At 38.0% G+C, this 13,451-nt stretch overlaps 1 protein-coding gene across 1 annotated transcript in view; it reads left to right on the forward strand.

Moving 5' to 3' along the window:
- The window catches only part of NELL2 (neural EGFL like 2), a 151,297-nt gene that overhangs the window by 39,077 nt on the left and 98,769 nt on the right, over window positions 1–13,451 (forward strand). Inside the window, exons 8-9 of the mRNA XM_067314413.1 lie at window positions 835–963; window positions 2,228–2,330. Of these exons, the coding sequence (XP_067170514.1) occupies window positions 835–963; window positions 2,228–2,330 (232 nt within the window). The remainder of the gene's footprint in view (window positions 1–834; window positions 964–2,227; window positions 2,331–13,451) is intronic.

Genomic DNA, 13,451 nt, shown 5'->3' on the forward strand with positions numbered 1-13,451 from the left:
TTTAATCAAACATTTTAGTCATACATTTTAATAGTAAACAGAATCCAAATCCCTGAACAAGGAAAGGGCCCATAAATATTCAAGCTCTATCTATCAGGCTAACAATTCAATAAAACTGGACTGAAGCAGGTTACTATGCTTACAGGGCTTATTGCAGCAAGGTTTATTGGTCCAAGATTTTTCTAAACCTGAGCTGCCAAGGGAACTTTCAGATAAAGTATATGCAAGACTGAACCTTTTTTCTTTTGGAAGATCATGCTGAAAACATTGACTGCCAGTAAGCATAGACTAGTTTAAAGCATTTCTTAACATGTCCATTCCATAGATGTCTTCAGGAATGCAATTACCTGGCTAATTTGATACACAAATTATTTAAAAAAAAAAAAAAGTCTTGGTTCAGTTGGAGGAACTATTGCTAGCATGTTAGTTTTAACTTTACCTCCAGTTTTGACTCTGTACTCAGATTCAGGTCTTTTGTGTATAACATGTTACCTGTAAGCAGTTTATATAGAGCAAGATTCCTGGTCAGTTCACATATACAAAGATGACAAATCAGGGGCCATATCCACCTTAACCTACTCTTTATCCCATGATGTTCCTGATGTTATTAGTGAAAGATGGAATGCATTATGTCTTGCTGCTTTTTTTTTTCTCTGAATGACTAATTATTTAATCATTTCGTATTTGACAATAACCATTTTATTATCTTTGACTGCATATCATACATGCATTTTCTTGCCTACATGCTTGATAGGAGGGACAGTTCTAATGTTTACGATAACATGGAAACCACTTACAAATCTAAAACTTACTTTTTGTGAACCATGTATACAGCTGTCCCAAGCTGAGCAGAGGATGAATAAGCTGGATCAGTGCTACTGTGAAAGGACCTGCACAATGAAAGGCACGACTTACAGAGAATTTGAATCGTGGACAGATGGCTGTAAGAACTGCACTTGCATGGTATGGCTACAATTTGCGTGGAGAGTCAGGAACCCTAGTGTTTGCTTTAATTACAGTTTTACTGAGACCAAATGAGAAGACTTCCAGTGTGTACTCTAGCTAGTAACAACAAAGTGCTGGAAAACCTGTTCTAAATCTAGAATACTATCAATCGATATATTTTCCTATTATTTTAGCCGTGCCAGCATGTGTAGCTCTCCCAGATTTTATGGCAGATGCTATGCAATATATTTTTCTATTATGTTATTCCCATGCACTGAATTGCAAACAGTTTCTCTGGATAATTAATTCCCTGGTTCTTTTATCACTACAAACACAGCTTTGTTCTTAGCAAATGATTTAATAGATCCCTTGTGTCTGATTTCATTTAGCTTCCTTTGGTTACATCTTGATAAGTAATAAAGAGTAAAATGTCAGGGTTGTATGCACGTTCTATTGTATCACAAATTAAAAAAAGAATATGTGAAGCAGATGGAGGACTTCCTAAGGTATCAGAACCCCAGAAAGGGCTGCAAGTATCCTTTCAAATACTGACCCGTGATATCTTGGTTAATGTCTATTCATTTAAAACTCTTTAATTCCATTTGGACTCATTAAGTGCCTAATCCAAAAGATATCAGAAATTGGTGGAAAGGCTGTCTTTGCCTATATTGCACCTTAGATAGTTTGTTGCTGTCTGTGTTTTGCTAAGCTGTTCTCCTTAAGCCTAATTTGATTTTGGTATGTTTCTAGAGGGATATTTGCTTTGTTTTTAGCAGTTGTAGTTAAGTAGAAGATGATTTAGTCCATAGTATCAGACCTGGCTAATTGCTACCTAACAAATGCATTCAAAGCATTTTAAAATGCAAAAAAGCATTTTTTTCTTGCAGCTATGATATTATCTTTTAAAAATATATTCTCTTATGTAAAAATCAGAAGGTAGAGTATTGCTTTGAGGCTTTTATATTTCACACTAATTTGTCAATTTGCTGGTGACTAGCAGAAAATATTTTTTCCTTCCAAATAGATTTGCCTCTTAAACAAAAACACCAAACACTTAAATCACTATCATCTCAAACACTTCATATATGTCTAAAACGTTATGAATGATATTTTAAAGGTATAGCTTCTATTCTTGTAACTATTAAAAGAATCACGTTAAAATGGCTTTTTGGGTATTGTCAGAGTTTACTGTACTTAAAAAAGCTTGTATGCTCACACCTTTGAGGAAAATCTCTTCTCTTGCTAAATGTAACTATCAGTTAAGCACTTTTTATTCTTCTAGAATGGTACTGTGCAGTGCGAAGCTTTGATTTGCCCCTTCTCTGATTGTCCACTTAATTCTGCCCTGGCATATGTGGATGGCAAGTGCTGCAAGGAATGTCAATGTAAGTTTTACTGTGGTGCTTCCTTCTAATGAATGCTTTGAAATTTGTAAAGACAATGAACCTTTCAGTAAAAATATCCCTGACGGAACTGGTCAGGGAATTACATATTTGGGTTTGAGGAACAGGGGAATTCTGTGAAATATTTTGGGAAATTGATAACCAAAATGCTTTCATTTTTCAGTTGAGGCTATTTTGCTTTAGTTCAGTTACTACTTTTTCTGAAAACAGATTTCTTATGAATGTTTTTAGCAAAAATGTTAATGTAGAAAAAAACCCTGCAGACTTTACTTAATTTACCTTCTAGTGAAATCTGACCTAACAGCTAGAGACTTGGGAGTAAATGTCTTGCGTTTATTTTGATGAGTGTTTCCAACACCTCCAGCTCGAAGAATGTACTTTCGATTGTATGTTACAGCACTAGAAATAGATTCTGATTTATGATTCTTGTTCTGTAATTAAGGGAGGAGCAAACTCCTACTAGACCCAAGAGACCAGCAAAAACCAGTCACCTAGAAATGTTCTTTCGTAAAAGGTCAGACAGAATTATACAGGAAACTGAACAAGGGTAATTTCATGTTGTCATTTAAGACAGGTGATTACCTTTCTGGTTTCATAGGATTTTGCATTTGTTGCAAGTAGGGTCAGAGAAGAGGAATTTGAGGTTAACCAGTATCTATCTAGATGGACCGTATATAATATTTCAGCTTGATTATGGATGAGTGTCACATGTGATGGATATTTATTTTAAGCTAGGGTGGAAGCCATTCTTGAAGTTCAGCTTGAGATGCATACACTTAATTGTTGAGGCTTTTCTGTGTGGCTTCATCACTCTTCGACTGCTGTGTAAAACTTTTTGCAGAGTACAGAGAAATATATAACTGATTAAAATGACACGTTGTAAGATAAAAATCAGGAAGACAGTTTGTACTCCATTAGTCTTGCTTCCACGGGAATTTATTAAGATTCAGTTGTGTTAGAAGCTACACAAGCCACCCCATTTTAGGAAGCCTTATTAACTTACTCTAGATTAATCAGAGGAAACTAGAATTCAAATGTCCCAGCTACACAGATTTTTCCATGCATATTATATGGCTCAGGGAATTGGTAACTCGGGGATGTAAGATGCACAGAGTTCAGGCCTCTGTTCGAATCTTTGACCATTCCGACGCAGTTTGAGGACTTGATCCTGTCAAGTGTTTTTCTGTAATGTACTGCGTGTGAACTGAGTTGGAGAAACCCGCATCCAAATATTAGTGGGCACGTGCTCACATCATAAGACTCCGCATGAAGTTGTTATTTTTACTGGGAGTCTTGACAAAGGTCAAGAAATGAACGGGCTTATGGACACTGACCTCATTGTACAGCGCTAGTACTTCTTGCATTTAAGATGCAGCTGTGCTACAGCACAGTATGATAATTACTCTGATAGTCCCTTTCTGATGTTCTTAATATTAGCCAAAGCTTTTTAACTTCCAGTGCTATTAATCTGTTGCCAGTATATAATTCAATTTATAATTAACGTGCATGCATAAAACTTTCTGACAAACTATCAGGAAAATGATTAGATCATAAAATAAAAATTTCTTTTCAAAAAATTATCTCCAATTTCATCTGGAGTATGTAAAGTGTTTTGGTTTAGTGTGGGTTTAGTGTGGGTTTAGTGTGGGTTTAGTGTGGGTTTTTGTTTCAAGAGACTGACTCTCTGCAACCAAAAGACTGAGTGCAAACTGACAAGATAATTACTTTCCAGTGAAAGAGTGTGAAGAGTGAAGTTAGAGGCATTACAAACTGTGGGACCCTCATTTATTCTCCAGGCCCATTTGGTGGAAATGCTAAGTTGTCACAAGTTCATATATATATATATATGCCAGCTGTATCCTGCCCTCTTGGCATCTTCAGTTCATGTCCCGAGTTGATTGCAGTCAGTGACCGCAGTTCTTGCTCAAGGAGTCAGATCTGAGTTCCTTCATTTGGGTAGTTTCTCAAAATAGCTTTTATTCTCATTTCTTAGAACAGTGTCAGGGGACATGGCATCTGACTAGGTCATGTAGGCTGAACACAGATGGCTTATAATTGGGAAAGAAGCTAATAGGGGAGTGTTGCCTAAGGAAGCACTATCCTTAGCATTAGATAATCATAAATGATGAGGAAAAAATAACATGCCTAATATACTGTTCTTTGGTTGAGTTTAATGTTTGTTGCAAGACAGAATGTCTATGGTTATCTCTGCTTCCTTCTTGCTAGTTGTGGTACCTTGTAACAGATGATGAGCTGTTTCTGCCAAACTGTTGTGTGAGTAAAGCTGTCTAGGCCATGGTAGCTGTGGTAGCCTTGTTCTGTTGCACCCAGGGCTAAATTCTTCCCTTTCCTTTCTTCTGCTGGTGTGTTAACAGAGCCACCGAACTGAGAAGAACAGGGTCTGATTTAATGACGGACAGCATAAAAGAGCAGAAATGTACTGTATCGAAGACTCTTATAGTGACCAGCAAGCAGGATTCACAGGCGGATGTGTTCTGTGTGGGTCGTGGGTTTTGGGTGTGGGGTGTGTGTTTTTAAACTTCAGGATAGATTCATTTCACGTAGCTTTAGCCATGTAGAATTTAGGAATGTAGTCTGAACTCTTACACTACTAAATAAAACAGGGCAGGTACAGTCCTGTGGCCCTGGGGCTAGGTGGCACTTTGTGGCTCACACCTATATGGCTACGCTCTCCTCCCCTTCCCCCAACAGAATATCTGTACCCAGATGGCTGTTTGGGAAATGATCTCTGGCCAGTGCTGTTCCCCAAACCATGCCTAATGTTGTCTCAAAACATGCTAGTTGGTCCAAATGTTTCCATGGAGTGTGCTAACACTCAAACCATGTGGATGATCACAGACCAGTGCTTAAGCCTGAGCCTGGCCCTTTTTCGTTCACAGGTATGGCTATCACCAGTTTGCCTTCTAGGCTCTCTCAGCAGCCAGTTGGAGACTGGCACCTTAGGAGGGCACTTACATGAAGGGGTGGCTGGAACAGTTGGGCTGAATTGCCTTCCGGGGGTGTGCGTCTCTACCTCTAGTGACTACACAGGGAGCCCAGATGATTCAGTTGGATACCACACTCTTAGAAAGCTAAAGTTAAGTGAGATTAATCTTTCCACCAGTTACTGATGGATATCAGTATATCAGTTGTGCATAGGAATAGGAAGTGCTGGATTTTTAAAGTCTGGTTCTTTCATTAAGCAGTTGTGCTAAGAGACTTGCGAAAACCTACCACACTGCCAAGCCCTGGAAAAATAATTTCAGTCCAGTATTTAAATGATCAGACAGTGCAGTTTTGTCATATCTCCCTGGGTGACATTTTCAGTGCTTTAGAGTATGAACTTCAGTGCAACTAACTGTTTTTTTCTTAAATGTTTACTTAATGGAAAAACATTTATTATGGAATCTCATAGGAAAAAATTTCTGATACTGCATTGACTATTTCTTCATGTATGCTGAAAGAGAACAAAGGCAACAACAAGCGCTCACCTTCTCCCCAAACCCTGTACCTTTGAGGACATTCAGAAAATTTGGTCCATTTTGTCTTCTGTGAAGACAGATGCTGCTGTCAATGGGAATGACAATGCATGCAAACTATCATTCTGTTTTCTGTTAGTCGGAATGGGTTAGAAGAAGTACAATCTTCCGAGGCACATAAATTGGACAATGCATTGGATGCATGTTTTGGCTACAGGCAAGCTATTCAACAAAGCTCATCAAGCTACCAAAGCATATATCTTAGATCAATGGGAGCCTCCTGTAGAGATTTGTTTGGAGCCAGAAAGCAGAGAATTTTCTTTCCTATTCCCAATGCCATTTTAAGCCTAACTGAGAAGGTGTGTGCAAGAGATCATTAACTTCTTTTTTTCCTCTGCAAAGACAAATGAATTGTGTGGTGATAGGCACTGATACAAAACAGGGAGAGATTAAGCTCCCCTAATGACCCTATAAAATATAACTTTACACCGTGGACTTGGCTTAAAAAATACAAGGACAAGTTCATTTATTTTAAGTGAGTTGTGAAAGGACTGCCAATGTCTTAGTAGCTGAGGCAATTGGTACTTGGTCAGCAAATCTTTTTATGGTAACTTTCTTATTAGTCAGGGTAGTAACACTATGGCATCACTTAAATAGCCATGTGATGTATGTATTTTTTAAATGGAGCCAGTGTATTTTTAACAACCTAGCTGATTTTCATTTTTTAATGCCAGCAGTGATCATTGTACCAGTGTCTGACACAGTAATAATTCCTAACCCCAAGACTGATTTCCAGGAAGAAATTGTTCTGTTCTCATCACTGTCCTTCTCCCAGTGACACTGCAGACATTTACAGACCTAATCCCAAACTATTTAAATATGTCCCAACCAATTTCAGTGGAGTCTAAAGTGTCATCATGTCCAAATATGCAGGCAGTGATTTTTTTTTTTTTCCATGTGCTGTTTTTTCTGAAACAGACATTAGATGGTTTTCTGGTATATTGTAGCCCCACCTGCACTCTAACACAGGTGTCTTAAGCAACTGTAAAAAGCACAGGACTGCACTGGATCAACTCACACTTCTACTGCTAACAAGTATGGAGAGAGAGAGTGAGCATGTAAAGGGGCTATATGATTCAGAAAGGGTTTTTGAGCAAAATGGTTAAAAACATACATGTGGACATGGTACCTCTTAACATGGATGGATTTCTGATTTGGTGATCTGTCTTGCTAGCTTGCAGGAAAACTTAATTTTATACTTAGAAATTAAGAGGATTTCTACTTTCCTCTTCATAATGCTTCAGTTTTTCCCCAAAGCTACAGACACTTCTACAAACTCCCAGCTCTTTTAGCCTACTGACACAGAGGAGCTATAAAAGCCTGTCTGCTTCTCACTTGCACAGCAGCTGCCCATCAGCAGTAGTACAAAATATTTATCTAGAAATGTAAGGAATATAGATGAAGCTTTCTAGCAAATCCATTAATGTTTGTCCAGGTGGACTTAAGCATTACAGACTTAAGCTTGTGCTGCTCACTGAATTTCATCTTCTCCCCAAACTTCTACCTTTCCTTTGGGCTGAAGAGGTGGTACCATCTTGCCTTAGATGTATTGTATCTATGGCATAGCATGCCAGCCTCAGCCCCTTTCATCAGTGTACTGAAGGAACTTCTGTTGCATTTAATGTGGCACAAGAGCAGAGGCTGCAGTTCAGAGAGATCTGTTTGAATGATAGGATTAGTCTATACTTGAGTGTTGAATTACATCTGTGCCTGCTGAACAGGCTGTCTTAACTACTACCTAAGTTGGAGTCCAGCAGCCTGGAAACTAAAGACCAGCTCCAGCAGGCATGGTAGGCATGGACATGGCCTGCATGTCCATGCTGTAGGGGAGCCAGGAGACTCCCCTGCTAATTCAGGATGAAAGAACTGTGATTTGTAGTGGAGAAAGAAAAGAGGGTTTTTGTAGTTTGTGAAAAACTGCATACGCAGAGCAGAAAATTGAGTGTAGTTGGTGTTGAACTGGAAGTTATGATCAAGGGAGGCAGGATAGGGAGAATGTGTGGATTCAGAGACAGGAGCAAATGGTGGAAGTATGTTGAAACAGCTCATACAAAGAGGAGTATGAAGCTCTTACAACAAGAACATTGACACTAAAACCAGTAATAACTAGCTAACGATCTGTTGGAGCTAGGGTACCATTAGCAGTATTTATATATGACAGTAGAGCTTGCCTGTCTTTGAAAGTGGAGGAAGCAACAGAAGTCATGTGAAGAGAACTCATTAAAAATGATGATGGGGTGGGGCATGGTTCAAGTTACCCCTACTTGTGCATTTTTGCTCCCCACAGTTTAATATAGAATTAATATGGGACCTGAAATATATAAATTAAATCAGTGCATGCAGGATTTGAAGATGAAAGCAATTGCAGAGTGCTGATAACCAGACCTTCACAGAGACCGCCTGCAGTAAAAAAGCCTGTACTGATTGGACTAGTCTGCACTTTTGGATACCATTGATCAAAGTGGTGATGTTTTTCGTATGGTATCCAAGGAGAATCAGTAGTTTTAGTTGGTTGTTGTGCTTCCTGAGGTAGATCCCAGAGTAAATCATAGCCTGTGTTCGCCTGTGTGGAATTATGCCAGATTGCAATATCCTTCAAAGAGGATGTGAACTACTAAGCGATACTGTGAAATACTTTACTACTAACTTATGACTGCATTTACATAGTTTTACTGTTTTCTGTTCCAACTATAAATTCGTACATCTGAAGTCCTAGCTCCTGACTCAACACATTAGTCTTCTAATAACATGCACTGTAGGTTATTGTAGCATAATCTTGTGGAGAAGAAGTGTCAAACATCACTAACCCTGCAGATACTCAGGATTAGGTTAAAGGAAGGCCCAAGTCTATTGAAATCAGGGCTTCACTATACTAGATTCTAGACTAAGTTGTTGAACTATTGAATAGATCAAAACTAGGAAGAAGCTGCATGGAGCCTAATCTTTTTCTTTAGCAGTGAAGTAATGCTCATTCATTTGTCAAAGCTTTTTTTTAAGGACATTTTAGAATATAGAGGACAAGAAGCATTCTGTCCAGTGCAAAGAACTGGTTGCTTTTGATCATAAATATTAATGTGGCTTGCTTAAGATATTGGTGCAAACGGAGCATAAATTCTTTTATTTTGAGGGGAAGTTTTGAAAAATCAGATAAATTAGCCTACTTTAAGAATACTACTAAAACAGGTCAGGAATGTAGCTGGCATTGAGTTATTCCCTAGGACTGTGACATTTTTTATATCCTCCTGCATTCAGCATGCAGAATTTCTGAATGCTAGTTAGCATTTTAGCAGAACAGTGTCCCTTCAGACTCTGCTTTCTAGATTTTCTGTGCTGAAATGATTCACATCAACTTTATTCCTCAGGCCTTTGAATCACATACAATAATAGTATTACATTATAATAACAGATGAAGAGCATTATATACAAGCTTGTAATACAGAGATGAATAACACTGCATTTTACTGCCTGTTTACACGGGTTTATTACTTCAGCAACTACATGTCTCCAAATGAAAGGCAGTGTTTTTATTAATTTAGGAATAGCACACATTTTTCTAAAGACATGTTTGTGGAAAAAAATAATCTTTGAACTCATGCAGTTCAACTCCACAAAATCAGTGGAGTAATTTTAGATTTACAAAAGCATAGCAGAAAAGCATAACTGATGCATATATCATCTCTGCAACTCTGGCACAGCCCATACAATCTCAGGAAGCTTAACGCTGAGATATTCCAAGAATGTCCTGGGTGCCTTGCCTGTGCCGAACTCAAAGCCAGCTGAAGGCAGTTGAAAGCCTCCACTTGGTTTCTGTAGACAGGGCCAGTCTCCAAAGGAAAATGAAGTTGTGAGAAGACCCTTGACCCAAACTGCTCAGTCTCTGCTGTGTTTTCCCTACTAAAGCTGCAGAAATTGTCAAACTATTCTTATACCAAAGCAATATCTTTAGTTTACAACTGTTATATTTCCAATGCTGGCATTGATAGGGGTCTTTGCAGAACTTGTAGCCTCTAATAACCTTTGTTTTTTGTAAACTGGGCAATATGCCTATGTTGGAGGGAAAACACTGAGTGTCTTCACCTGTGTGTACTTGCAGTTCCCTCCTGAGCCAGAAACCTGCTCCTTGTATGTCTGTTGTATTGTATAAGTTAAAGTACACCTTATAGTAAGTGGAGTTCTCCAGAATATCTTGCTTCTATGTTTTTCCTCCTTCATTTCCTTTGAGTTTCATTGTTCTGAGTAAGCACAGGAGAACTGAGGGAGTCAGTGCACTGTGCCTGAACTGAACTTTTCATGCATCAAAGTGTGTGGCTGCCTCCTAGGCTACTTGCTTTTCAGCTCTTCTGGGCTTTGTGCGTCATGGAACTCAACTGGAAGACTGGAGATCTGCAGGCAATGTGTCAGTATATTAGGAGAATTCCAGTTAATGGTAAATAACCCAGTCTTAGTGTTATTGTGTGCCTGAGGAATGAATTATAAAATAAAATGTTTAAAAATACCCTTATTCATTAAAATACATTAGAGTGTGTATAGCTTTCTGCACTAAAGAAGAAATGGAAACATAATATTGGTAACTTTATATTTTATCAGTAGAGAATTAAAAATATTTTGCACTGAAATCTTGCTGTAGGGCCTACTTCTCTTCCTTCCCCGCACCCCATCCTATTTTGTCTAGGCAGTCTGAGAAAAGAACCTATTCTTTTCCTTTTCATCACATTCTTACCAGGGAGCTCACAAAATATTAAATCCTTGTAGCAGCATATTTTATTTCCAGTGCAAATGAAACCTTAACATATGTTAGATGTGAATATTTTGGCTTTCAGACAACTGGGAATGGACAGATTGGCAGCATTCCAGTTTTAGTGTGTCACTACCCCAACTTCAGTGATGCTAATTTCATCAGAATTTACCTAGTGAGATGTTTAAGAAATAATAAGAAAATTCTGATTCAATTTCTAATTGCAAAAATCACATAGGATATTGGGGTGTTCATGTGCCTGTGTTGATTTCAAGATGTTTTTTCTCAGCAGTAATGAACTAATGTCACCCTGCACCTGTCATTGGAATTTTTTTGTCCCCTAACAAGGAGCACATTGCCAAATCAGCAGCTTGTAATGGATGTTTGAGTTTCTGCCTGGACGTCTTTGTGGATTTTGCATATTTCTGTAGTACCAGTAACAATGATCCTTAATGGGCATGTGTTCTTGAAAGCGCAGAATTTGGCTTTCAGTGAAAACACTGAAGCTGCAACACTGGGAAAAGGCCACGGCACGTCATGGAGCTGGATAGAGCAGGCTGTCAAATAACGAAGCAAAAGAGCTCATTGGGACTTCTACGGTTTTGCAAAGAAGGCTTTGAGCTGAACTGACTCCTCTCAACACCAGGTTTGCCATGTTGACAAGGGTCATCTATGTGGAAAGCTGGCTGAGAGGGGTTAGTGCTAGGAGCCACGGGAGTGTAAAAGAAACCATAGATACAGTTGTCCAACACTGCCTAGGTAATGTGGGAGGAATAAATGGGAAGGATGAGGAGACTGAAACTCTGTTTCGAACAAAATACTATAGTACAACAAAACAAAAAACCTTAAGAACACGATTTTGATTTTATTTTCCTGAGAGTGTAAGGAAAGGCTGGTAAAATACACGTGAAATTAATTCAGTGAGATTAACATAAAATGATGTATAATGTTTTCCTTTATTTATCTTTACAGAAATAATGATTTAAACCAGTGTTTTTCAGTCATTTTGATTGCAGAAGTTTGAAAATGTTCCAGTGGATTTAACCACCTACTGCTTGGTTTACTTTTCTTAGTCACAGCTTGCAGATACCTAATAGTATACAGACCCTCAAGGCTGTTATTGATCACTATTTCTACATCCGTCGGCTCATAAAATGCATTCTGTCTCAAACCCTGGCAACTTTTGCACGTGTGAGACATATCTTCAAAATTGAAATCTAGGCAGATATGGTGTAACAGTCTATTCTTACACTTTCCTCGTCTGTTCCCTTAAAAATAGTCTTTGCAGTCCTCTTCAGCAGACTTAGAATTCAGGGGAATTAGAAGAACTTCTGCTGTTTTATTTTCTTTCTTTGCTGTAGCCAGGCACAGGACTGTAATTGTAATGATTCTCATATTTTAAATTGCTGTTCTGCATCTCTGCTGATTCAGAGAGTGTTTTTTACTGTTTTTTTTTTTTTTTTTTCCTTTTTGGTACCAATTGCCATTAAGAAGAAAGCTCTGCCTACTAATTTAGGAAGGTAGTTGACCAACCTAAGGCTTTCTATATGGAGTAGCTGACTTATTTTGTCCTTCTACTTGTTGAAATTGTATAAATAACTTCTGCTTGTAAATGAAAATTCTGGTACTCTCCTGGTTGCTCTAAGTAAAAGATTATGTAAACCTCTTTCAAACACAATTTTGACTGGTTTTCCAGGTTTCATTTTATTCTTATTTAACTGGTAACATTTAATTCAAAATTCCCTAAAATTATTTGACTTTTTTCTTAACAGATGAGTAAAACTTGAAGATATTAGCTTTGCTGTCTTGCATTGTCATAAGCTATTATGGTGAACAGCATTTTTTACCTTGCTAATTTCTGATATATTTCTGATATATATTCTGATATTCTAACTCCCGTTAGAATGGCATTACACTGACATCACCATTTGTAATAAATTGTGGCAGAAAACACCTGGTTTCAATTATCAGATTTTTTTCCTGCTCTGAAAACAAAGCAAGAAAATATTCTTAACTCATCTGGAAAATAGGCAGAAACCTGTTATTTCTAGTGAGCAATTACTTCAAATGCTTTGGAGGTAGGGAAAGATAAACTGGCATGATTCTCCCTATATCATTTTGGGAGATGATACTACTTTGGGAAGAGCTATAAATTCTGGTATTATTTCCCTAAGCTGTCTCTTTGGTGACTGTGAATATAACTGAAAGTGCACCATCCTTTCTAGGCCAGTTTTACAGGGTTGTGAAGTGGGAGTTCCTGTTTTCTACATGCTTTCATTGTAGATGCATTGTAGCTGCTTTCATAGCCATAAGTTTAGCAGATCCCTGAGGCACCTAAATGAGAAATAAAATTTGAGTATAACATAGAGGACAAGAACAATCCTGCAAATGGATGCTGTGAAATTCAAAGAAACTTTTTAGTAGGAGCAGAATGACTTCAGAATGCTTAAAAGCTTTGTCCATGATCTTTTGTGGCTCTATACATACACAGGTGTTAGTATGGCAGAAATGCATAACCAAAAACTTTTTTGTTACTGAGTTTTGCATTACATTATTGCAGAGTTGCTGTAAAGAAATGTGGGAGTAAATACATGCACTTTAAATATAGAAATTTAAAATAAATACAGGAATAAAGGAATCACAACCTCATTTTTGGTCAGTCATACATAAATGAAAACATCTTGCCAGTTCACACATTCCACACATTTGCACCTAGTGTCTTTGTCCTGTTTCCAGTATGACAGCTCGAGCTCTGTGAAAGCTTGAATCTTAATGTGAGCAAACAAATTCAAGATTCTCACCTTGGCTTCTCTTGTACTTAATCTAGTC

This window comes from Apteryx mantelli, chromosome 1, assembly GCF_036417845.1.
Source record: "Apteryx mantelli isolate bAptMan1 chromosome 1, bAptMan1.hap1, whole genome shotgun sequence".
In the NCBI taxonomy this organism is placed as follows: Eukaryota; Metazoa; Chordata; class Aves; order Apterygiformes; family Apterygidae; genus Apteryx; species Apteryx mantelli.